This window comes from Prenolepis imparis, unplaced genomic scaffold (assembly GCF_030444845.1).
Source record: "Prenolepis imparis isolate NDT839.2.m4 unplaced genomic scaffold, iyPreImpa1.0 SCAF_3, whole genome shotgun sequence".
In the NCBI taxonomy this organism is placed as follows: Eukaryota; Metazoa; Arthropoda; class Insecta; order Hymenoptera; family Formicidae; genus Prenolepis; species Prenolepis imparis.
Window position 1 is genome coordinate 17,174,196 of NW_028141161.1, and position 24,129 is coordinate 17,198,324.

The 24,129-nt window shown below is 37.0% G+C and overlaps 2 protein-coding genes across 5 annotated transcripts in view; both read right to left on the reverse strand.

Moving 5' to 3' along the window:
• The window catches only part of LOC145933539 (uncharacterized), a 60,920-nt gene extending 56,976 nt beyond the window's left edge, over window positions 1–3,944 (reverse strand). Inside the window, exon 1 of the mRNA XM_083033339.1 lies at window positions 3,488–3,944. Coding sequence (XP_082889465.1) covers window positions 3,488–3,569 — 82 coding nt within the window. The 5' untranslated portion in view covers window positions 3,570–3,944. The remainder of the gene's footprint in view (window positions 1–3,487) is intronic.
• Window positions 3,945–8,891: 4,947 nt separating this feature from the next.
• Window positions 8,892–24,129, reverse strand: part of Atg16 (Autophagy-related 16) — a 397,081-nt gene continuing 381,843 nt past the window's right edge. For 2 of the 4 annotated variants that reach the window (XM_083033335.1, XM_083033337.1), the window contains one exon: window positions 8,893–11,035. In XM_083033335.1, coding sequence (XP_082889461.1) covers window positions 10,939–11,035 — 97 coding nt within the window. In that variant the 3' untranslated portion in view covers window positions 8,893–10,938. Of the gene's footprint in view, window positions 11,036–24,129 lie in introns of all 4 variants that reach the window. The other 2 variants (XM_083033334.1, XM_083033338.1) reach the window with 2 other exon arrangements.

Sequence of the window (24,129 nt, forward strand, 5' to 3'; positions counted from 1 at the left end):
ATTATTAAGAGATTATATAAGATAATTTATGATTTGACGATTATATTATGGAAACGATATGATTATGAAACGGATATATTGTTGTATGTTTAATAGCTCGTGTGATATTATAATTAGAGAAGAGAATTCCATATAAATTTTACATATAATACCTTCACCGCAGGAGGATCGTTATAAACCTCAGCCCCGATTGTTAAGTAATCGCGACAAGAATCCTCGTGTATGCTAAATTAAATTAATAATTCACATATATTAACGATACTCAAACTACATTTCGTAGATTGTGTGCTCTTTATGCGATTAGAACGCATAGATATCACTTTTTTTTACATGATGATAAAATTAGCATAAAATATTCACGATAAAAATATTTTTCTTCAATTGCTTTTTTCTTTCGTCGATAGTTTTGGGTTAATATGAATTTAAACGCGATGGATTTCAAATCCGCTTTCATTTTCTGCGTAGGTTCTTCAATCAGTGATCGAATAATATACTACTAAAATGTAGCATTTTATACTACAAGAGAGAAAATAAAAAATAAATAAAGAGTTAAATTTGGATTAAATATTTAGCATTACAATATAATATATTAATCGATTTGTAATGCACTGTCGTTATCATAATTATCACTTTTTTTGGCGCTGTTGATTCTTTCACTCCTTATATCATGAATCACAAAATCATTAAGATCATTGTATAAGCGCGTTTCTTTTGTTTCCGTCGATTAAGATACATTATGTTACAATATTTGCATGACGATAAATTGATGATACTAGTCATTGCATCGAATCGGATTATGAAAATGTTTTGTTCTGGGATTCTGTCGTCGAACATAATAGGAATATTATATCGGACAAGTATCACGCAATAGATTAATGAATGCAAAGTAGCGGTAATCAGATTAACATTTTTTTTATTCGAGTGTCGATAGGCGATCTCGTTATGTATTTGCATATATTCCACATTCCGCATTTATACTATTAATTTTTTTTCTGAGACGATATCCTTATCGAAACTGCCGGCACAGTTCGAAATCAATATTGGATTCTTTTCACGGATCCGCGGATGGAGAGTTAATTTTCCAGCGCGTTTTCGAGGCAAATGGCGTGGATGAATAAACGGCTTGGTAATGATTTAGATCAAGTAGCGCGCGCGCGCGTAGCCCTTCGTTAATCTCTCTCGAACTACCGACTAAAAGAATTTAACTTCTCTGGCAAACAGTTAAGTTTTCGTATATTCTCACGGTTCGGTAGGGAAAGCCGTTTTTCTCACGTGATTTCATCCGATTTACGCATAGACCTATAGAGCCGAAATGCGAGCAAACGTCCTACCAAATAAATTAAAGGTAGACGATTTCTTTTTTATACTACGGAATAACTCTCGTAGCGATTCGTAAAGATCGTGTGCAAGAAATGCAGTAAGTTTGCAGAGAATCATTTCTTCCGCGTAGCTTAATAGTTCCGACGACTGTCACACTTCAGCGGAATGGTTCCTGCGCGCCGGGTGTAGTTTGATTAACGTTTACTACATTACAAAGTTAGAGTAGAAGTAAGTTTTACGTGTTTCCTTTTGATTGCAATTTAAGTTTGTAGCTCTCCTTAGCTCACACACGAGCAGTCGTCTGTCGTTTTCAATTTATCTTTCTTTTTTTCCCTTTTAATTCAATTTCATCGAATTTCTCATTTTTAATCGTGATTAAAATATTAGAATTCATTGTGTCTCGATTATTAAAATTAAACAGGGATAAGTGTTAAATGATATGTGATAGTAAAATATAAGTAGACGAACATGTTTAAAATAAAACCATTAAGACTTGAGAAAGAGAGAAAGAGAACTTTTACGGGTTAATAATCCTCATGAAAAAGAACCGCAGTAGACTATAAGAAGTAAAAGAGAATATCTAAGAATGAATCGTGATATCAAAGTAATGATCGTTATGAATTTTTTCTCATAAGCGTTTTGCCAAGTTTTATTCAAGATGCTTTTCTCCATTGACATCTTTTCGTCAACACTTTAAAAAGCAATTAAATCGCTTGTTTCAGTGCGCATTTAACGCATCATTTATCCCCACTAAAATGTCATTTGTTCTCTTCCCACAATTTTTACCAAATTTTTTACAAGAATCCCTGATAATTAATAAGTCGCGTCGTAAAAAAACACTTAGATCCTTTGTTGATCACATATATATTATTCCGTTGATGCTTACACTCTTAATACGATTTCATTATCAGAAACATACGCACGATGCGCATACGTGACCGGATATTTGCCATTCCATTCTCGTTAAAACGATACAAAAGGCGTCTAATTTTATCTGCCGATTGGTTTGCCGCGGACAAAAGGACGGAAATCGCGATGACTCACTAGATCCGACATACCGATCTTTCGACGTGGAAGGAGAGTTTGCTTCGGTAGTTTTTCTCATCTCGCGTATCGCGCTGCCGCGTCGCTACCTTGAAAGGATCGAACGGCAGGCGCGGTCATCGAACGAGGATCATCCTCGGCTACGCTCACGAAATCGAATGCGCGATCGGACGAGAAAGAGAGGTCTCCTCCCCTTCTCTGTATCCCTTTCTATCCCAATCCGGGGAGGTAGCTTTATGGAGTCTTCTTAAGTGAAGCGCGACTCCGCGGCTCAGACTCTATAACCGTTTTCCCCAACTTCGGCCCTTATACTACCATGATCCGGGCGTGTTTGGAGAACGGATCGAGACTGCCGCTTGCTTTGTTTAAAACACCGGAAAACTTGTTCCGAATCAACTTCTTTGACCCGCCCTCCAATTTCGGCCGAGCCAGAGAATAGAGACATTTCCCCGAAGATGCTTTCTCTCGAACCGCCCCTTACGAGATACTCCTAAACATTCGATTTTTACGACTATATATATCTGCTTTTTCCATTTGCGAAGGGAGAATTGAGCGCAATTGTTGAGGAAACGTGCGTATTTCACGGTAAATCGAGCTTTTTGTTACATTCGATCGTGAATCCACTGTGGGACCATTGGCAACTGGTTCCCGTATAAAATCCGACATTGTTGTCTCCTTCTCTACTTTCATACGCAAAACTGCATTTTTTGTATTTTCTCAGAACTTTAAATTAGATCCCTCTCGAAGTTATATTGGCTTCTTTCACTGCTTCTTTTTACTACTCTCTACGTTAATGGATACGATTTATCCAAGTATTATCGTGCGATCGATTGATTTTCATCTTCCACATAGCTTGTTTTTACGACAGCGATGTGTAGACACAATCGATCAAATGTGCAATCACGCCGATTTGTTTTATCAGAACACGCGAATTTCTTTCGGTGCGTCTAACGAGACAATATTTATTTTTTCACCTATTATTTTCGAAACACATTTGGCCCCCGCGCAACCCAATTCCCACGAGTTTAAAACTATACATTGGGGAATTAAAAAATTTTTAGTTTAAAATAAAACAACGATTAAAGCTCCACTATATCTCACTATACGCGATTCAACTTCTTACCGGTAACGGCGACAAGAAGAACGCAAAGAAGCGTCGCGGAAAGGGTAGAACGCGCGTCTCGGTATCTCGCTGCACTTTGCATGATGCTTGGATATGCTCTCGTCAAGATTACGCACTCATATACACGCGCGCGCGCTCATTCATCCGTCACAGATCTGCCGTCATATCGACACTTTCAGGCTCCAACGAGATCCGTCGACAAGAGACGATTCATTGATTCAGAGAGACACTGCACTATATATTCCTAGATGGAGTCTGTTTCTTCAAATTTTTTTTACGATTGTTCGCGCTTAGTTTTCGATGAATTACGAGCTGACGCGGCGATAACTCTCGAAAAAAAAAAGAATCGACACCGAACGATCGAGGGGTTGCGAGCCCCCCTGCGATCCCTCGCCGACGACGGCGCGCTTCGCGTCTAAGGACGACGTAACGTGAAAAGTTTTCCGGTCGACGTACGAGCGGCTACTGAAGCTCCCGCCGCAAGCACGGTAAGCTTCCAGTGCGTCGACTCCGTCGTGCACCCGAAAGCTCATTCTCCGACTCGCTCTCGCGTTCGGCCCCGCGGCATTCTTGCTCTCTCAGTCACGGCACTCTCTCTCCATGTGTCTCTCTCCAATTCTCGTAGTTCATCGATGCCTCTCTGTCACACCTCTGGTCAGCCTCTCTCTCCTTTCTCCCTTTCTCTCTCCCTTTCTCTCCCTCTCGCCCAGATCCTCTCTTTGCCTCCCTCACGGCCATTTTAGCGTCGTCGTCGCGATCAGGCGCGCCAGTGCGGGCTGCGCGCGCGAGGGAGCTTTCGCGTCCTAAAGCTGAACGGACGAAGGGCTGCGGGAAGGGAAGGAGTGATTGATTGGCGCTGAAACTTCGCGACTGATTGAATCTTTTTTACGTTTCAATATCGATATCCCGGGGCCGGTGCGTCGGAGACGAAGAAAGAGAGCTCCGAGAAAATAGATGCCTTACGTACACACGTACACGCTATGTAACGCGAGCTTTCTCGCGAGCTAAGGATCACCATGCATAATTTTACTTCGTTTTCTCCATTTCATTCGCGATCAACGACCGATGACGGAGAACGGATCCTCGGCTACGAAGAGAGCCGATTCTCTCCGTATTCGCTTACAATTCGGGGTTTATGAGAAGACGATCGGATTAAAATTATAGAATGCGAGAAAGTTTGTTTAATGACTCTAACGTGATGCTAAGATTCGGAGAACTATACTCGTCCGTGGCCGATGTTACTTTAGGCTTGATGGATATTGATGACACTCTGCAGATTCATGCGAACTTTCATGTAGAAATGGTCACGTATATAAAAGCCGTTTAAAAAACTAGCGTGCTTAATTGAACCGTGAGCGATGCGCTAATTATCTCAACTGTTGGCCGATATCCTCGTTGCCCAATCTCTCCTCTCGGTGATTTTGATCGATTATTCGAGTTCATATCTACATACATATCGTGTTGGAAGCCATTATGCACGTTAAGTTAAGCAAGGTATAACGAGATTGAATATGACTTTCGTTATCAAGCCAATTTCTGAGTGCGAATAAATAAAGCAGAAAATGTGATTTGCAAATATCGCTGATATTAAATAAGATTGAATTAGAATTGCGCGCTCTTGCTTACATGCTTTATCATTCGAGTTTAGAGCAAACTCATCCTCGGATCTCGAATACCACATAATGCGTTTACTTATACCACGTTTAAGGGTGGGAAAAAAGAAGCGTACGCGGAATTGCCTCGGGCGCTTCGTTTCCATTTCAAATGAGCACTCGATTCGCAAGAAAGCCCGACGACCATTTAATCTAGTTTGGAATAGATCAGATTCATTGGATATATAGCGTTGCGCTAATTAATACCAGACGAACGTATCCCAGTTGGAATGCTAAACTCTGACGTATAATTCGTTCTACCGCGGCATGTGCAATTAACTAGTAGCTTATTGATCATGTATAAATGACGAACCGTGAATAATCGCAGGTAGCACATGCGCAAGAAAGTGATAAAAGGAAATCCGGGCGGAGAAACAAGATTCGTGGTGCGTTCGCTCGCCCAGCGCGGAGGTTTTACAAAAAGCGACATACACAGTCCGCTTCGTAATTAAAAATACGCCCAACAAGAAAAATGGTCGATCGTTGTTCTGGTTTCACTCGACAAGCATATCTCCGCATAAATGGTGCGAGTGCAGAATCGATCGCCAGTCATCAATATCTACCGGATATCGGATACTGTTACGATCATTAACACATTGTTGACGGTGCGATCACCTGTCAGTCATAACGCGTTACGTTTTCAGTTTTATATAAACTGACTGACATACGTGTGATGGACTACGCGGACGACTCTTCGTGTCCTCTTATGGAACTTACAGCAGATTCTGAGAATACATTGCCGTTTCTATTAAAAGATTGAAGCGCGCGTATAAATATAATTCCAATAATTTATAAATATCAGATATTATAATAGTTTGCATCTGATTTTGACACTGCGCGTTATATTCTGCAATTATTCTTACTGAAACATCTGATATTGATAAAGTATGTCAATCGGAGAAAGTATGTCAATCAATACATATACTTGTATTATTTTTTTGTTATTTTATATAATAATGCGAATATATTTTGCGCATATTCATCGGAATATTGAATCTTTGTTTCATTAAAAAATGACGTTTAATATAATAAAATAATCAAAATATTCAGAATTTAATTAAAAATAACTGTAACGTTCGCTTAAAATCTTTTATAGAGATTGAATAAAAATAATTATTCAATTTGTGAATGTTATTTTATAATTTGCATAGAATAGCATTTTCACTTTTATGTTCTATATTACGATAAATAAATCTCAAGATTGAGTATTTCTACTTAGAAAGCATTCATTATTCAAAATCTTTTTCATTCGTCTTCAAAACTTTTCCGACTCAGATATTGAACAAGTGATTATTATAATGTGACAAATAAAAAGATAAAATATTATAATGATAATAATTTTTCTGAGGAATTTTTTAAATATCAACAAGTTTGGTTTTCTCTTTCACTTGAAGCTTAGACACAAATCGATATAAATTATCTCGGATAATCTAAGAAATCTGCTTATCATGATACTTAACTCGAAAACATCTGGATATCACGCACAGTTACGTTAATTAAGGATGAGTCGACTTCAGATAAATATCCAATCTTCATTCCGAGTACGGTATAGTGATTGACGCATACCTCGAAAATTATCGATAAAGCCCCGTTCCGCTTCATTTCCGCCGTTTCCCGACACATTAGCGTTTTAATTGGACACACCTCCGCGATTTTTGAATTTGCGCGTTATATCATATCGACATCATGATGGAAGTAAAATTATGTTTCGCATAATTTTATTCAAATATAAATTTTTCATTAATTTATTAAAACTATAATATTAAAAATATTTTATGATCTTATATAACATATAAAATTATATAAAAATCGTATTTTGCATTTGCTCGATTGCGACGAGTCAAAGCGCTAACAGTACACGATTTGATAAAATACATATATGCAGACATGCTTTTTTTTTTTTTTTTTTTTTACGAAAGACGTTTCCCACATCGGAGGTTAAACATTCCCCTTAAACTTTGTATCTGCTCACGAACGGTATTTCCGTAAGATTTTCCACCTCTAGTGATACGTGGAGATCTATCTGCGAAGCGAAGGAAGGATTTGAATCTCACGGAAGTCGAGGCGCGAGTTAATTTGTCACTCTCTCGACTCTCGTACACACAATTTCCTCTTCTCGAGCCCTGCCAACATCTTCCTCATTATCTTTGAAATAAACGACCGAAATAACCGTTAATAGGGACGTTTGACGCCGGTTAGGCCCAAGAGTGAAGCGAACGTGCGGATTGTAATCGTAGAAACGGTACTTCTCTCGCAGGTACCAGCGCGAAACGAGGAAGCGAAACGCGATACCTAAATAAATGCGTTAGAAAGGTGTTGATTTTAGAAAGTACAAGTAAAAACATTTTGTACTGTGAGGATAACTTCCGGGAACTACGAAAACAATAATTCCTAAATATTTCTCACAAACTGACTTAAACGCGCGAAAATACGCTGTTCGCGACCGTCATTAAACAATAAAATACCTAAAATAAGCGCATCGATCGTTAGAAACTCGATTTTATTTACTTTTGCAGGTAATTCGATACATTAATTATTCGAAAATAAAATAGTCACGGAACCAGCACCGTTTGCGGAGATTGTCAAACTTTAATTTGCGAAAATAAAACGAGATTGTTTTATCCGCTGTCGCGGATTCAGCGATTTTCGCCGGGAATCCGTCGCCCGTAATAAAATCGCACCGAGACCCTCCGTGTACGCGTTTTCGCAAAACGTTTGTTGTACGCGCGTATACATCACGGTGGGGAAAAATTTTTGGCGATCCCAGATGCGACCGGCCGATCGAATTTTAACGTCGTTTGCAAGCGGCTTCTCTCGAACGGCCGAGCGGATTGCCGCGTTCTCACGTTCCATTGCAAAACTGTCGAAACTGTCGAATCGCGGACAAAGGGTGTATAATACGAAAGTTACAAACAGCAGGAAGGAGGGACAGAGAAGGAGAATGAGAAAGAGAGAGGAGAGATAGACGTGTTGGCGCGAGCACGCGGACGCGAGCCTCGATATGAGTACCGATGCAAGTTCTTGGAGCGTATAATATTCCACGTGCGAGTTGTCACTTCGTGACCGCATTTCAGTGACTAATGAGCGCTTTCGAAAGCACGTTAGGTACTGTCAGGTACACGGTTGCTGTGCATTGCCGCGGCGAGCTCCTGTGAGGGGATCTCGTGATACACATACGCGTATATGTATACATATGTACAATATCCACGTGTGTATGCGTACGTGCAGGGTGTGTGTCAGACATACCACATTGTTTGTCGAAGAGATGGTAGAAGCGAAAATCGGAATTAGGGTATTAGGATACGGTATGGAATAAGCCCACTTGTCTCGAATGAAAAGTAACAGAGAGTGTAAAAAATCGAAATGGAATGATTTATAATTAATGACAACTTTGCAGCTATATTGAAAATTCTAAATGCATTATTTTATTGGTAAATCAAACGATGAACGAGTAGTTCCTGTCATGCTTTAATTTTTAATTATACTTACGTGACATTTTTATCATTATATCTTAAATGATGATATGGGATTATTACTTTTATTTAGTACTTACCGTTGTTGCCATCAAGAAGTGTTTGATAAGTTTTGTATATAGATTGTTGAAATACACACGAGTAAAAATTAACAGAATTTATTACGAACCAATATTTGTTGGGATAATTAGGGATTCACACAAAGAACAAGTCGCATTTTTACAAAATACAAGAGGGAAACGTTTAATATATATTTACATATGTGAACAATGTATATAACATTTCTGTTAAGATTGTTGTTGTTGTATAGAGAGGAAAAGAAAGTACAATATATATGGTTTAATAGTCAAATGAAAATGAGATAGTATGCAGTATTAAAATTATTACACAATACTTTGGACGCAATTAGTTGTTTGCTTGAAATGCGAGTTGATAATTATTATCGTAAATTAATAACGAAAAAATATGATCATTGGTTGTCATTAGAAAATAATATGTGTGTCCATCTTTCCTTCAAAAATCTGTAGCCAAGATCCTCAGATAATAAAAAATAAAATTTTGTGTTAATATAAATACTTTATGAATCAATGACCATTTTTTTATCTAATAATTGGAAGTAAATTACTTCTAACAACTCGCAAATAAGTATTGAATGTAGAATATTTTAATTATATATATAATAATATAAACATGTAATTGTATAAATAATTATTTTATAACCGATTCATTGAACGATATATGCATAAATTTGAGAACAAAATCGCGTTGTTTTTTTTTTAATTTTTAAATACTAGGATTTTATACAAATACATTCATAATAAATATCAAATACACTGACCGAAGAGCTCCGTAAAAAGATAAAACAACAAAAAAATACATTGCGAAATAGAAATATCTGTATGATAATAAATATAAAATTGGATAGCTGCACATTATTTCCCTGACTAATGGACACAATAAAATATTATTATATGCGTGATATAATAATAAAAAATTTATATGATTGTCAAAAATGCTAAAAACTTAGCAAACTATTATAATCGCAGGAATCCGACGTTTTAGCTTACATTGATGGAGCTCGTTCAATCAAATGGTTATAATCCTCTCTAAGACTTAATATTAGCTTATTTTAAAGATTATATGTAAATAATTTTAATTAACTAATCATCGCATTTATCAGTGAAAATTATTAATTAAGTTGTGCAAATCATATATAACGTAATTAGTTAATATAATATCAATATCGTACAGTTATTGTTCCTTGTTTATTCAATTCGTATATTTCTGATGTCCCTTCTATCAGACTTGTATTAAGACGTATGAGTTTCACTGATGTTAAAGAATGTAATGACGAATCGAATTATAAGTGATGTTGTGTAAGGTAGAGTGAGATTATTCCAGTAGAATTAATCTTACAAATTATAGGAACAAAGTACTTAGAATGATTATTTGATCTATCTCTGTAAAATAATTTTTAATACGCAAGAAAAATAATATATAACTGAACTAAAACTAACAATAAGTGGTTCTGTAGACATCAAACAGTTTTCAATTTGATTTTGATAATAATGCTAATTAATTCTGAGGAGGAAATAATCTCATTCAAATCTAGCGCGTTTACATTAGTGTGTACATATTTGTTTCTCATATCTCAAAAAATATCATTTATCGTGCTCGAATGTTGAACATCCAGTTCTCTGCTAGGAAATATTTCAATAATTGACTTTCTGTTAAATAAAGAAGAAAATAATTTTAAGGAACATATATTTTATAACGGGTAAATATTCCATTCGTGCAAAAAAACGTTCTACCCTAGCACTATGGATGTAGACTTTCAATCCCGAGAGCGACCGAATTTGCTGGTACAGACGATTGATACGCGACTGTACTTTCAGAGTTAGCAAAGAAAAGTATACCTAGCGAATTTTGAAACACCAGTAACTATGATAATTTCTTAAATTTTCTGTGGGTAGACGGCGCGGCGCGGCGTTTCACTATTCTAAAAAAGGAATCTTTACAACCTGGGAGTAACAATAAGTGCGTTTTTATGTACAATAGTCTCTACCGCTCTTGGATTTGTTTAGTATATGGTGCTTTACACTCTCGAGCATCCTTACAAGGCTTTAATCCGCGCGGTCAAATCGACCAACGATTTTGATTATCCACCTACTGGGGGTTCACTGGGTGATTTTCTCGCTGGATTGCTGACGTGAATCGCGAGAGCGAGCGCGGGCGTTTCGTTTCACGGTTACGAGAAATTCGAGAACGGGACATGAAATCTTCATGCGTGAAACAGTAATCGTCTGTCCCGGGATCACTCCTCCTGTCAAACGTGGTCGCCCCAAACTGTCACCGTTTTGGCGCGATCGACAGATGCTAGGTACGTGCCATGCGGATGCCAAGATACGGCAGTTACTGCTGCCCTGTATACATTTAAATGCCAACAATAGATTAGTAGACGCTGTATAAATCTTATCTTATTTCTTTATGAATTTTTTAACGTAGTGGACAGTAATTTCTTCGTTAGCAAAATTTTTTTCGAAATGGAAAAAAGTTATAAATAATGTTAAAAATAATCAAATATAAATATACATATAGCACATAATGATTATGTGCATAAATAGTAGTAAATTAGATTCTGCCAGGATTTTTCTCAAATATTTTGTCCTTAATAAACTTTTATCTGTCAAAATATCGATACGTTAGAGAGTTAAGCTTTTCAATGTTACATGTATAAAAAAAAATACTTGTATTACCTCGGAAACTTTGAAGAGAGAGGAAATTAAAAGTGGTGCTTAATACTGACGATATCGAATAGATGAGATAAACTGAAAGGAATTTACCTATCAATATGGAATATAATAACTTGCAACGTGGAACGAAGTTATTCGAATTAAATAAATTCGTTTTGATATCGTTCGTAATCGTGTTATTTATAAAGGTAGTGATGGTACAAATTGAACAAAAATTAGCAAGAATGTGATGCTATACAATAAAAGTGATCGATTAACCGATTTGGTTCAATCAGACAGGAATAATCTCAAGTAGATTATGTAATTTTAATTTTAGATTGTAATTTTAAATGGACAAAGTATTCGTTGTATCCGCTAAAATAATTGTAAAAATCACACAACTACATCAATTGTGTTATACAAATATATGTATTCGCGTAAACACAAAACAATATTATCCCATATAGTAAAATCGAAAAATTCATATAATCAAGATCTAATTAAAATTTTCATGATATTTTATAATTACAGTTGTTTCTCTTAATTTCTTTCTCTCTCTTTTTTTCTTTATCAAAGAATATTTATTAAATGTCTTAACACATTTTATCAATTTCAAACTATGAAATATTTTATGAATTTAATCGTGTAGCTGTTATGAAGAAATATAACAAAATTAAAAAATATAGAATATTTATATATCATTCCGAACTCGCTGATAACGATAAATATGCCGCGATTATGATTGATTAATAATTAAATCTTAATCTTAATTCAATTGCAATTATGTATCGTAAATGAAATACGAAATAGTGCGTGTAAAGCTATGAATTTAATTAGCAAGATTAATTATATTATTGACTTCTGAAGCCTGTGCGTAGAGACAGATGGAAATGAGAAAGGGGAGAGAGAAAGAAAATTGTAAGCCAATGGCTCGATTTGTGCAAGCGGATTTGCGTCCCGTGAATCGGTATATAAAGCGGGGACGCGCTTTAAACAGCTACATCCAAAAGCTTTCAGAACCAGCTTTTTCCATTTTCGTCTTTTAACTTCTGTTTGGGAGAGGGGGAGGGGGAGGGTGCTAATCTAATTTTCTTTCTTACGGCGACTCGGAATTATTTCGCGCGCCGCCGCTGCTGCTGCGTGTAAGAGTCTTTCAATTATTTCGCTATCTTTACGGAAGTGTGTCTGGTACCGCGTGAAGGGCGAACGGGAAAACGCTCGGGAACGTCGTCACATATATGACGAATTCTGAATCTCATGCAATTTAATTTTTTTTCGCCTTTTCTTCTATTGAGACCATCAAAAAGAGAAAACGGGGAAAATGGAAATCATAGCGAGTGGCGAATAGGTCAAATATAAATATGATTCGCGTAACGGCTGAGCATATACCGTGTAAAAATCTGCGACTGCTTAAATCGTTTCGTTAAAGATTCCATTTGTACGTGGCGGAACACAGTGCCGCGTAATTTTCTGGTCCGAGCGGTTTCGCTCGTGCAGCAAAAGGTCTATAAAACCTGAATTCCCGAGAGTGATTCGCAGAGCTTGGCGGCGGAATCGTAAAAGGGTGTTTCTATGCGAGGACAAACGTGCTGAAAATGGTGTGCCTCTCCCCCTTCTTTCCACTCCCCCGTCACCGACAATACCGTTAAGGAATCCTTCACAAACGGACCCGGTGAATATTTTTGCGCGAGGTCAAAGGTCATCTACGTAGGGTCGGAATGGCGCCTCGGAGGAGACATCAACTATATAAAACTATGATTATGATTTTTTACGACCATTCGTAAGAGAAAGAGTGTACGCGTGACGAGTCTGTTGAAATTATACGATTTAAAATGTAAATGATGCGTATCGAGCATTACATTTGTAACAATATTTCGTTACTTTAATATTTTAGAGTATATTACAATTGAGATATTTTTTATCAATTAAATATTCTTCCTTAGATTAATTTCACAATTTTTAGGCAATCTCATAGTTGTAGCATATTAAAACAAAACTTTGCACTTGTAGCATCTTGTAGTACTTTATACAAATTTTAATAACTGTATTAAACACACAATACAATAAATCAGGGCCTTTTAGAGAAATGTTTCTCGGTGCTTATAATTCTATGAATAACATAGCGTGTTCAGTAAAATTACAGCAAGAATAGCAAATTAAACGAATGACATTCGCATATTCTTTCATATATTGATTCATATGAGATCATGCACCGACTATTGCTTTTAGTGAATCTATTCATATATGAATTCTTTATTGTGAAACTGACCCGGCAGTTGTCAGTTCCTCATCATATAATCGATACGTTAGCACGGAGCGTATTGAAAGATAATCTGAAATTCTATCATTATTATTTAATCAATATCACTGTAATGAGAGAAGATACATGGTTCTCGTTTCATTATTTGACAAGCTGGGACGAGACTAAACATATCGTTTATCCAACTTTCCAAATTAATGAGAATCAAATGTTCAATGAATTTTTATCACTGGTAATACTTTTTCCGAATATGGATTTAGGACGTGCGTTCAGATAAGATCCTTACGCCTTACATCGCGAGCTTGCGACTAATAGGAGCGTAAATTCTACGTTGCCGAGCGTAGAATTTCATTCGGTCTAGTAAAAGTAACTCGCAAATTGCGTTCGTAAAATAGAATCGTGCCACTTGATGCGACTCGGTGCTAAGTGGGGAAATGTAGGAATGGCCAAGTATATAAAATAAGGGACGTAAAAAAAAGGGAGGAGGCATATCGCTTCGTCACGGTTTGACGGGCGCGTTTACCCTCGCGCGAAGGGTTGTTGCCGTCAGCGCAAGCGAGCTTATATCGCGGTGAAACAACAATATGAAGCGAGAAAAAGCGTTGCCCCACGAGTGCGTCGCGACGACCGCCCGTCGAGCGCGTCGACCGCCGTCGCCGCCGCCCGCCGTCAACGCCGTCGGCGTCGTCGTCGGCGTCGTCGGCGTCGTCGCTTAGCGGGGACGATATTTCTAAAAGCAGCGTGCTTCGTATCCGGGATACCTTTGCGAGCGGCAGCTATGTACCTTGGTGGTGTATATTGCGAGCGTGATAAAGGAGACCTATCCGTTCTTGCCGAAGGAGCGTGGAGAAATAAGCTTTCGCGAACGGTGCTTCCGCTCTCTTCGCCACTCCTTCGCATCTCCCCCTGCCATTTCATTTCGCCCCCTCATTTTTTTCATCTTAGCCGCGAAGCTATAACGCGAGAAACAAAGAGGGATGGAGCGCGTGCACGCGAGAAAGAGAAGAATATTTTTACAAAAGAAGAGAAGACAGGAAGAGAGGCGAAGAAGGAGAGGATGGAGAGACGCGTAAGAGTATGAGAAAGTGAATAGGTTGCGTGCATCCGTGATGGCAAGAGATTGACGGACGCTACGAGTCTTTGAAATGTACGCCGCGAAGGCATTTTTGTCTGTCGTTCTTGCAAATGACAGAGTTAACGTATAAATGCCGGTAAAACCTCGTACTTTGTCGACGCGAAGATACATGAAGGGAAAAACGAGAAGAGAAACTAGAAAGGATATATATTCGAAGAGCGAAACATATCTGAGTGAGAACAAGGGAGAGAAGAACAGAACTACGGAGGGGATGAAGAGAGAAGCGAAGAGATAAAGAGAAAGAGGAAGAGATGGAGCGCGCTTGTGGATTTTAGATTTTAACCCGGAGCGATGGATTATGCGAAGCGTAAGGATAGTGAGAGGACGTCGGGAGGAAGGGGCTGAGAGGCGGAAATACCACTTAACGAAAGAAAAGCGGCGGAGAGGAAGGAAGAAACGTTGTCCGCACCACCGTAAGGATGCAGCTCGTTTGTCGTCAAGAGCGCAAGGGATAATTAAAATAATTATCCTTCATTGTGGATGCATAACGCCGGTCGCCAATAATTAGATCCCGGCGACTTACCGATAATGAAATCGGGATGAGATCTCCCCTGGAATTTCGCGTTCATAAAACGCAATCCGTTGTGATATGCGAAAAGTGCAGACAAGTGCAAGAAGCATCGAAATAATTATCAGCGGAACGCAAAAATACTGGCCTTCTATTAAGCATTCGATATCTTAATATGAAAACTTTAATATTTAATTAATGTCGATACGAAATATAGTATATAAAATAGCATAATATTACATATAATATAATAAAATTATGTTATGTAATTGTGATGCATATATTGTGTTACATTATTGAAAGTTTAATCGAAGTTACATTGTTAATTAAATTCCTAGCAACGGACTGGATTATATTATAATATAATAATATTATAAAACAAATAATAATATTATAAAAAAAATATTTTACTTTACGTTTACGCAGAGTAGTTATTTAGTCATTATTAAATATTAAGAGTGGCAAATGTAAAAGTATCGTAAACATCTCCTTAGGATCGAAACTAGGATTGCGAGCGTGATCGTAAATGTCGCAGCTTGATAGGCCGATATCTTTAGATAATATATTCTTTATCACGCCCGTATATACTTGGTACATACTTCGTATGTCAGTGTAAAATGATGAGTGCCACCTGTTGACATAGCGACGACGTAGATTCAAAGTGATAAATTCCGTGTGGGAACAACAAAATAGGGATCTTAACGCAGGTATAACGCGGGATATAATAATCAGCCGCATGAGAATGTAGCAGGTAGGCTTGGAAGGGCTCGAGATTTTCATGCAGGGAGGCAGGAAGAGAGGATGGAAAAGGCTGTTGTTTGGAGGGATAAAACACGATGCAACGGGGAATTCCACACGTTAATCCATCACTTACGAACTCGCGCTGGCAAAAATGCGAGTCCGCGAATGCGAGATGAGATAATTTTGCTTTGCACATGAAAAATGTAAGAGCTTTGTGCAACAGCGTTATGGTAAAGTAAAAAACGGAAAATTTTATAGAATCATGCGCTTAATTAAGATTATAATCAGAAAAAGGATTAATAAAAAAATCTAAAATTATGTATTTAGAATTTGCATACTATAGAAAGCAATTGAAATGCAACGTATAATAAGTAAAAACCTGGTATGTATGCACAATAACAAGGGGTCGAATTCTAAATACTACATTTTTATAAATAAATAAAACGGGACAATATTGCTCTATTGGCAAAGGCGGCCATTCTGCTGTGCCATAATTACCAGTGTTTATTTACTTGCCGAATTTACGATATAAAAAATTAATAGTTATAAAAAATTAACGCGCACACATTATTGTTCGGCTATAATTCCGTAGGCGGGATCATAAAACCGCGTAATATTTCTTCTCTTTTTCCCCCCTGCTTTTCAATCACGAGTATATGTATAACTATGACACTGCACGCAGTGGAAACGAAGTCACGTAGTTTCGAAGCGTTTGACTTCATAAAACGTGACAAAATCTCGCCTAATTATCCAAATGATCGTGACTCTACGCCATTAATCTACATGATCGCGAATACCCGCTCGACCGCGAACAGTGGCGCCTAATGGCGCGCTCATTGGTGAAGCACAGTGACTCGTAACACGAGAACGAGAAGAAGGACGACGACGAACGAGCGACAATACAGGCGACGATTAGATCGACGTTATTCTCATGGCAAATGACGCGAAACGACGACGACGGCAGCGGCGAATATAACTGCCGTTAAAGACGAGGACTTTAACGTTAGGTCGCCGTCGCGGCCTTGTGGGAGCTCCTCGACAGCTTGGCTTTCGATGATTGCCAAGAACGCAGCCTCGCGTGAAGAATCCCGGAAAGGCAGCAAGCAGTGCATTAAACGTCATTAGCACTCGACGTTGCCTCATTGATATCACGAGAAACGTTGCGGTACGCGGCCGTTGTGTTCTCAAACATACGATAGAAACGGATATAAACAAAGATATTTGCCGGACTCCGTCGGTTTCCCACGTGTCCGTTTACTCTGCGATATAATAATCGCGTGTCGAGACCACTCTCTTTTGTTAGATTTAGATTGTTGTTTTAGGTTCTCAGGTGCCGTTAGGTGCTTTACAGTATATTTTGAAATCATTAGATGGTAAAATATTTACTTCAATCTATCGAGTTTATCATTCTTGTTTTATAAGTCTTGGGAAAGCTAATTTGCTGCTATGGTTGCAATTGTTAATCGAATAAAATTTCAGAATTATTCTTTTGCGTATTAAAGTTATAACAGATTGTTTCAATTCGTGTCACGCGTCGACACACACATAAATCGTACATATTTCAAAATTCCGTAACAATGCTGGATCGACTAATCGTACACGTATAATTGGCCATTGATGAACGCTATATTGAGTCATAAATTTTGGGTGCATTGCCTAGTACGGATAAAGCATGAAAACAACGCCGAATTTCCGAAGAAGCCGTAACGTAATCGAATCCATCGACAAATGGATTTATGATTGGTCGAAACGTGCGGAAGTTACGGAAAAAAAAATTAGTCCCCATAAATTTTGCTGACATATTTGGGGATACATGTCCGTAGTTTCCAAAATCAGATTTAATCCGTTAAGGACGCGGCTCGCAAATTTACTGTATAATCCTACCAAAGTCCCTTCTATTTAATGATATTATCAAAAATGTGATGTTAACTCCAGCTGTGTACATACGTATGTGTTCATATTATTTAATTAAAATATCAGACATATTAATTTATATATTATAAAAACGTTCTATTTGTCATAATTGAATAAGTCCGTTAATATTTCATTCTTATTAATAAATCATAAACAAATTATGTTAATATACGCACACACAATAATATAATTATTTTCATAAATAGAAATTTAATATTTTATGATAATAAACAAAAATATTTACTTATAACATTTCATTATTGAGTCGCATACTTTTAAAGAAATTGCGTGATTAATACGAAACTATAGTTTCGAGGAAAATGCAAAATAGTTATGTCGCGGAATTATCTGACGGAAGTTTCTCCATTTAATACGTGTTCGCCCAGCGTTTCCAATTCATGTTTGACGTTCGACATCTTTGGAGACGCATTCAAAAGCAGCGACTGTAGTGACACTAGCGAAATTCCCGCTAGTGCGTCGTTCTAAGTTCGTATCCGCCGTGTCTTGGTCCTAACTTCACTTTCACCGACAAAGTGAGGTACATGAATGCAATAGTTTAAACACTGGCGTTCTGGACTCTGAATAACTATTGCTGTACGCTTTAACTCGCGCAAGTTCGTATTCTCATTCCTATATACATTAGCAATTTGTGTTAACTTCGCATGTCACTGTTGATATGTTCTACTTTAATGATGTAAAAATAATATAACGTATAGACAATGTACGTGTAAAACCGGTTACCACTGAAACTTACACACAGAAATGAAATATTGCCATATATACTGAAGAGAAAAAAAATTCGAATATTATCTAACAGTGCTCTGTGTATTAACCTAATGATTCATGATGACAATTTTTGTGTTTCAATTTCAATCATTTTCACGAGAACTTCAAACAAAAATTCTGAATTTCTATAAATATATTTTATAAAATAGTATAAAATTTATAATATTTATAAAAAAATTTTAAAGAAATGTGCTTTATTAAAATATAACTCTTTTTATTGAAATTTAATATGCAAATTTAATATTGCAACAGAATTATCCAATGAAGAGTGAATAGGGGGATGAAAGCGTTATGCTTTTATGTAAAATCATTATCAAAAATATGTATAAGGTGATGAGGTTATTAAGTGATAATTACTATTTTCATTTGAACATCGATCCTCTTGAACGAAAAGTCCATTTATATATCCACGCTTGCATATAATGAACAACTATATTTATTTTATTAATGTTTAAATGTTACATTTCATACATATGTATGAAGTGCTTCATAATTTTTATTTGCGTCAGAGTGCTACAGAATAATACTACAGAGTAATAAGGTACTTCATTACTTCTAGTGAAAGAGCAAATTACTTCTCTCTAATATTTCTTTAATGATATATACAATATTAATTTTACATAGTATTCGATATAGGATTTTATGAATATTTCCTGAATATTTCACATGTAAGTAATATAAAAAAAATTTTATAAAATCAGTATAAATATTCAATAAAACAATTAAGTGTTCACGATACAAAAAGAAGAAAATTTTAGGCTGACAGATTAAAACATGTAGATCACCTATCTCGTTACTCGAGAGTTTGAAAGGTTTTAAGTTTCCAGTTTTAAATAATTACGGGGTACACAATAGCGTCACTGAAAAAAAGGGAAGCTTCCGACACCTATCGCGTGAGCCGAACACAGTGGGTTTATGTATAATATCACGTCGCTTGCACGTCTTAAATCGCGTGCGGACTAAACCAGTGTAATCTTGACGTTAAACGTTTAAAATTACATGGTTAATAAGGTAGATTATCTAGAAAATTAAAGCCTGGGCGCGAGTTAAAATATTTGCATCATTAAAATACGTACGAAATTGGATGTTACAGATAAAATTGTTCCTGATGCGCCATACGCAAATAAAAACAACAATATCGCAAAATTTCAGAGGATAAAATTCACTGTACCAGTATCGCGTAATATTTTTTAGCGAGATAACGTAACACTCACGTATAATCGAGATTATTTTTTATGGACGAATTATTTATCCGAACAACATATATATAATTTTTATACACGTATGCGTAATAGCTTCTATACCATATGCGATACATTTGCGAATTAATGCTTGTAATGGTTATATCTCTCGAGTATTATATTAAACTAAAAAATTTTTAAATCTTTATTTCGAGGCAAATTATTTTTTTACAGGCAAATAATATCCGTTAACGAGTTAGATTGGACATATCATCAAACTTATAAAATCACAAAATTGTACCATATTGAAATTTTGCTAATTTTTAACAAATATTTTATATTTAAATATGTGCAACTGCTTCGTTGAACAAAAATATTCCGTCGTCGAAGCTTTATACATATAAAGTATTAATAATTTTTAGTAATAGTAAATCATTTGTATGTATGTGTATGTGTGTTACAAGATATATTAGCTAGATTGAAAAAAATCAATATTGAAAGATATGATAAAGCTGAAGTAAATAGTAAATAAATATATAAGAAATAATTGCGGGGGGAAAGGGCCATTAAAGTGAATTGACAAGGGACAATTCAACAGAAAAAATGATTTCAAGAGACGCAATAAAGAGATGGCACGTGACACGTGCTAATTACAAAATTATGACGCCAGAAGGCAATATAATAATATATCTTTCTGCGTAAGATAATATCTTTTTTTAAATAATCAACGTAGCACATGCTAATATAGCTTTATTCTTCCTATATTTATTATAGCCACGTTCGCCTGTAAGCTAAAACTTGTTTATTTCATGACAATTATAATATTACTTCGTATAGCGACACCGGCCAATTTATCGGGATAGTATGCGTGCTCATAATGGACACGTCGATGGATACGCGGAATTTATTAAGTATTAATATAGGACTTCCTCGAAGGGGTACAACTCCGCGACATTGCCGACTACGGGCAAACGATGGATAATCCGCGAACGCGGAAGCCTGGAAATGTTAATGGTTTATAAAAAGTACTTACTATCGCGCATTGGCCTCTTCTCTCTCGTCGGCGGGCCGAATAAATTCGAGATAATCGATAACATTCTTTTAATTCCGTTGAATTAATAATCGTATGTGTGCCGTCGCAGATAATGTGTGTTTAAAATCATTATTTGGTATTATCGATAAAGGTTTCGCACAAACATAGCGAGAGTTGCATCGTTACATATGTATATACGAATGGCAAATGATGAATTGTCCGGGAATTATATAGCATCGCATTCGCCAGGTTTGCTTATAATTTCACCGTAGAGTCGCTGCTAACAAAATTACCCGATTATCCGTTGCATGTTACTCCAGGAAGAAATGTCCATCTCCGTGTGATAGGATGTAGCAAAAAAGATTTTTCATCGTTTGGTTTCTTATTAAATCAATCGCAATAATCGCATCTTGGATAGAAATATGATTAAGCTAATTGATTAATCTCTCTCTTTTTCGCCATAAAATAATTTATTTAAAACTTCCTCTCTAAAAAAATATATATAGTGTTTCTTAATAGTAATATATTCTGAATTGTATATTAGCGAAAAACATTTTAAACTCTTTCATTTTCTTTTTATATTTAATGTTTCGTTGTATTTTTATCTGATTATTATCTCATGTGTTAACATTTAATGCGAGCTTACATTAGATTTTAGATTTGTATAATCACATTTAGTGCTACATATGCGATGAGATAACGGGGCGTAGACTGTTATCTGAGCTGTCAATAATGTGGCAAGCAATACCTCAACAATGGCTTATTACACAAAGCTTCCGATAGACGTAAATTACACTAAGGCACATTTCACGAATCTTATACAAATTAATTTGTAGTGAACATATGATAATTTCTTTTTATTTTTTTATCGTAATTTTTTACATTTATATTATCTATGATGCAATCGATGTTAGTTGAAATCTTTTAAGTATTCTTCAACAAAAAATTTTATAATATCCGGAAAAGTATTAACAAGATATGGTGATGCCAACAATTTTGAAAAGAATTGATTCCTTATTACATAGAATCGATGACAATTGGCATGAGCTGTCATTGCGATCCGTCTCGCGCGATAAATGTTTTCCCTCTGAATTGAAATATTTAAATCATCTCAATTGCAACTTGCGATAGCGTGAAAATCCATATGTCCGATTTGACGGAAAGCTTTTATCAACGACTGCCCGCTAGCGATGAGATGCTACGTTGTGAGAAAAGAAAAAGGAACGACTCTCTCGGCAATCGGAGGGTTGGAAATAGGTAGTGGTGGTGGTGGTGGTGGTGGTCGCGGGGATGAGAGACTCGACGTGTATATCCGTACCAACCACCGACCGGCTGGCACCGGTGCGCGGAGAGGGTGGCCCTTTGGAATGGGAAAAACAGATAAAGATCTCGGCACCGGTCGGCTCCCGAAGACACGACGAAGATAAATGACATAATATCGTGCCGGACCCGGCCGATCATTGCCGTGGAAACGAAATCGAGTTAAGCGGGAAGAGAGCACCGCGGGACGATTGATCTCTCGCGATGCTTCGTTACGTCGCATCACGGCGACAATGAAAACCGGGTCGATCCTCATCAAGGAGGAGGGCAGGAAGGAGATTGCATCCTTGAATTCTATCCCGCGTAACGATACATATATGTATATATCTATACATATCGATGAGAAGACGGATAATCTAAATCTTTTTATACTTGACGTGTTTACTTCCGCGTTCTTTCGGATCGTTTATTTCCATCCGGGGACACAACGCTGAATTTTTATTACGCGTCTGTTCTATTCGCGATAGAGCGTGACGCGAGCAAACTAACGTTTACGTGTTGAACTTCGGGGTGGGCGAAAACTCGGGACACGGATGTATGAAAAGTGCGTCGTTGTTACGGTGCATGTAAAATCATGTGAAAATAGAATCCCGGCTTGGCGCGGGGAATCGCGAAAAGGGAAGATCTGGGCGCGCGGATCTACACACACGCGAAAATGCGCGACAAGCGCGCGACACTCCAAGTTACGAGGATGTTCTTTAGGCATTAAAGGAATTACCTCGTAGAACCGTAGCGCGGCTGTAAAAACGCATGAAATATACTAATCGAGCTACTTTTCTAGAGGTTTTAGTTATGCTCTATAACCGTCGTGGCAACCTATCCTCTCGTAAAATGCGAGGCGAAATCGCCATAAATGCACGCGTGACTGAAATATGGCGCAGTAATCTTTATGAGACGTTGTTACTTGTCAGTTACCACTCAGGGAAATAATGACCCGCACTATTACACTACACCCTGCTACGCATTTATTTATTATTAATAACAAGCTACACAAATCATGTGATCGCTACTTAATTGTAGCACGGTGGCGTTTATTAGTCCGACACTACACAGAGAGAAAGAGAGATTTTCATCATTATTTGTTACTTTAAAAATGCAATCAAACTGATATAAATTTTCTAAAAATATGTAAAGAAAGAAATGATAATTTTATAAGTTATCAAGTATATGTCAAATTAAGGACTCATTAATAATTCGCGCGTAACTACAATATTTCTTCTTAGCACAATCTAAAATGCAATATATAAGTAGTAATCGCGATAGAATGGGACGAAATGAGCGGAAAAGATCTCGCGGCTATACATTAATCCTCTCCTTTACGGAAAAGTTTCGAATACGAATATAATGAGGTCACTGAATCCGTAATGCGCCGAATCGAAAATTCTTCAACGAAACTGCACTTTAATCTCAAAGCCCTGAGCCCCAACCGCCGCGCCGCGGTATCCCAATTCCTCTCTGCCTTCCTAATTACCTGTTCTGCTATAATCGCGGGGTACTATTTATTCGTCGGGCAAGATCCTCGTCGGGGATCGCGCAGTAAATTCCCGCCTTCCGACGTGTGTACCAGCGGATTCTGCCGGTTGATTGCAAATTAGAACACGAACGGGCGCGTAAGCTTATCGAGCAATACGAATGCGCATCCGAGTCTAAGTGTTCGCCAGAAGGAAGTTATGCTCTTCGATATGGAGCAATATGGAACAAACGGTGCGGTGCGTTTATTGATGCGCGCAAAGCCGTATTTTTATGTAAATTATGTATATCATGACGAAAATTATACGGGAAAATGAAGATAAAATATGAAGTAATTAGTTGTTTCAAAAATAATATAAATCAGTGATGGTGTGTGCTTATATGAAATTAAATGTGAAATTCATATCAAATTTACGCTTTCCTTTTTGATTAAGATT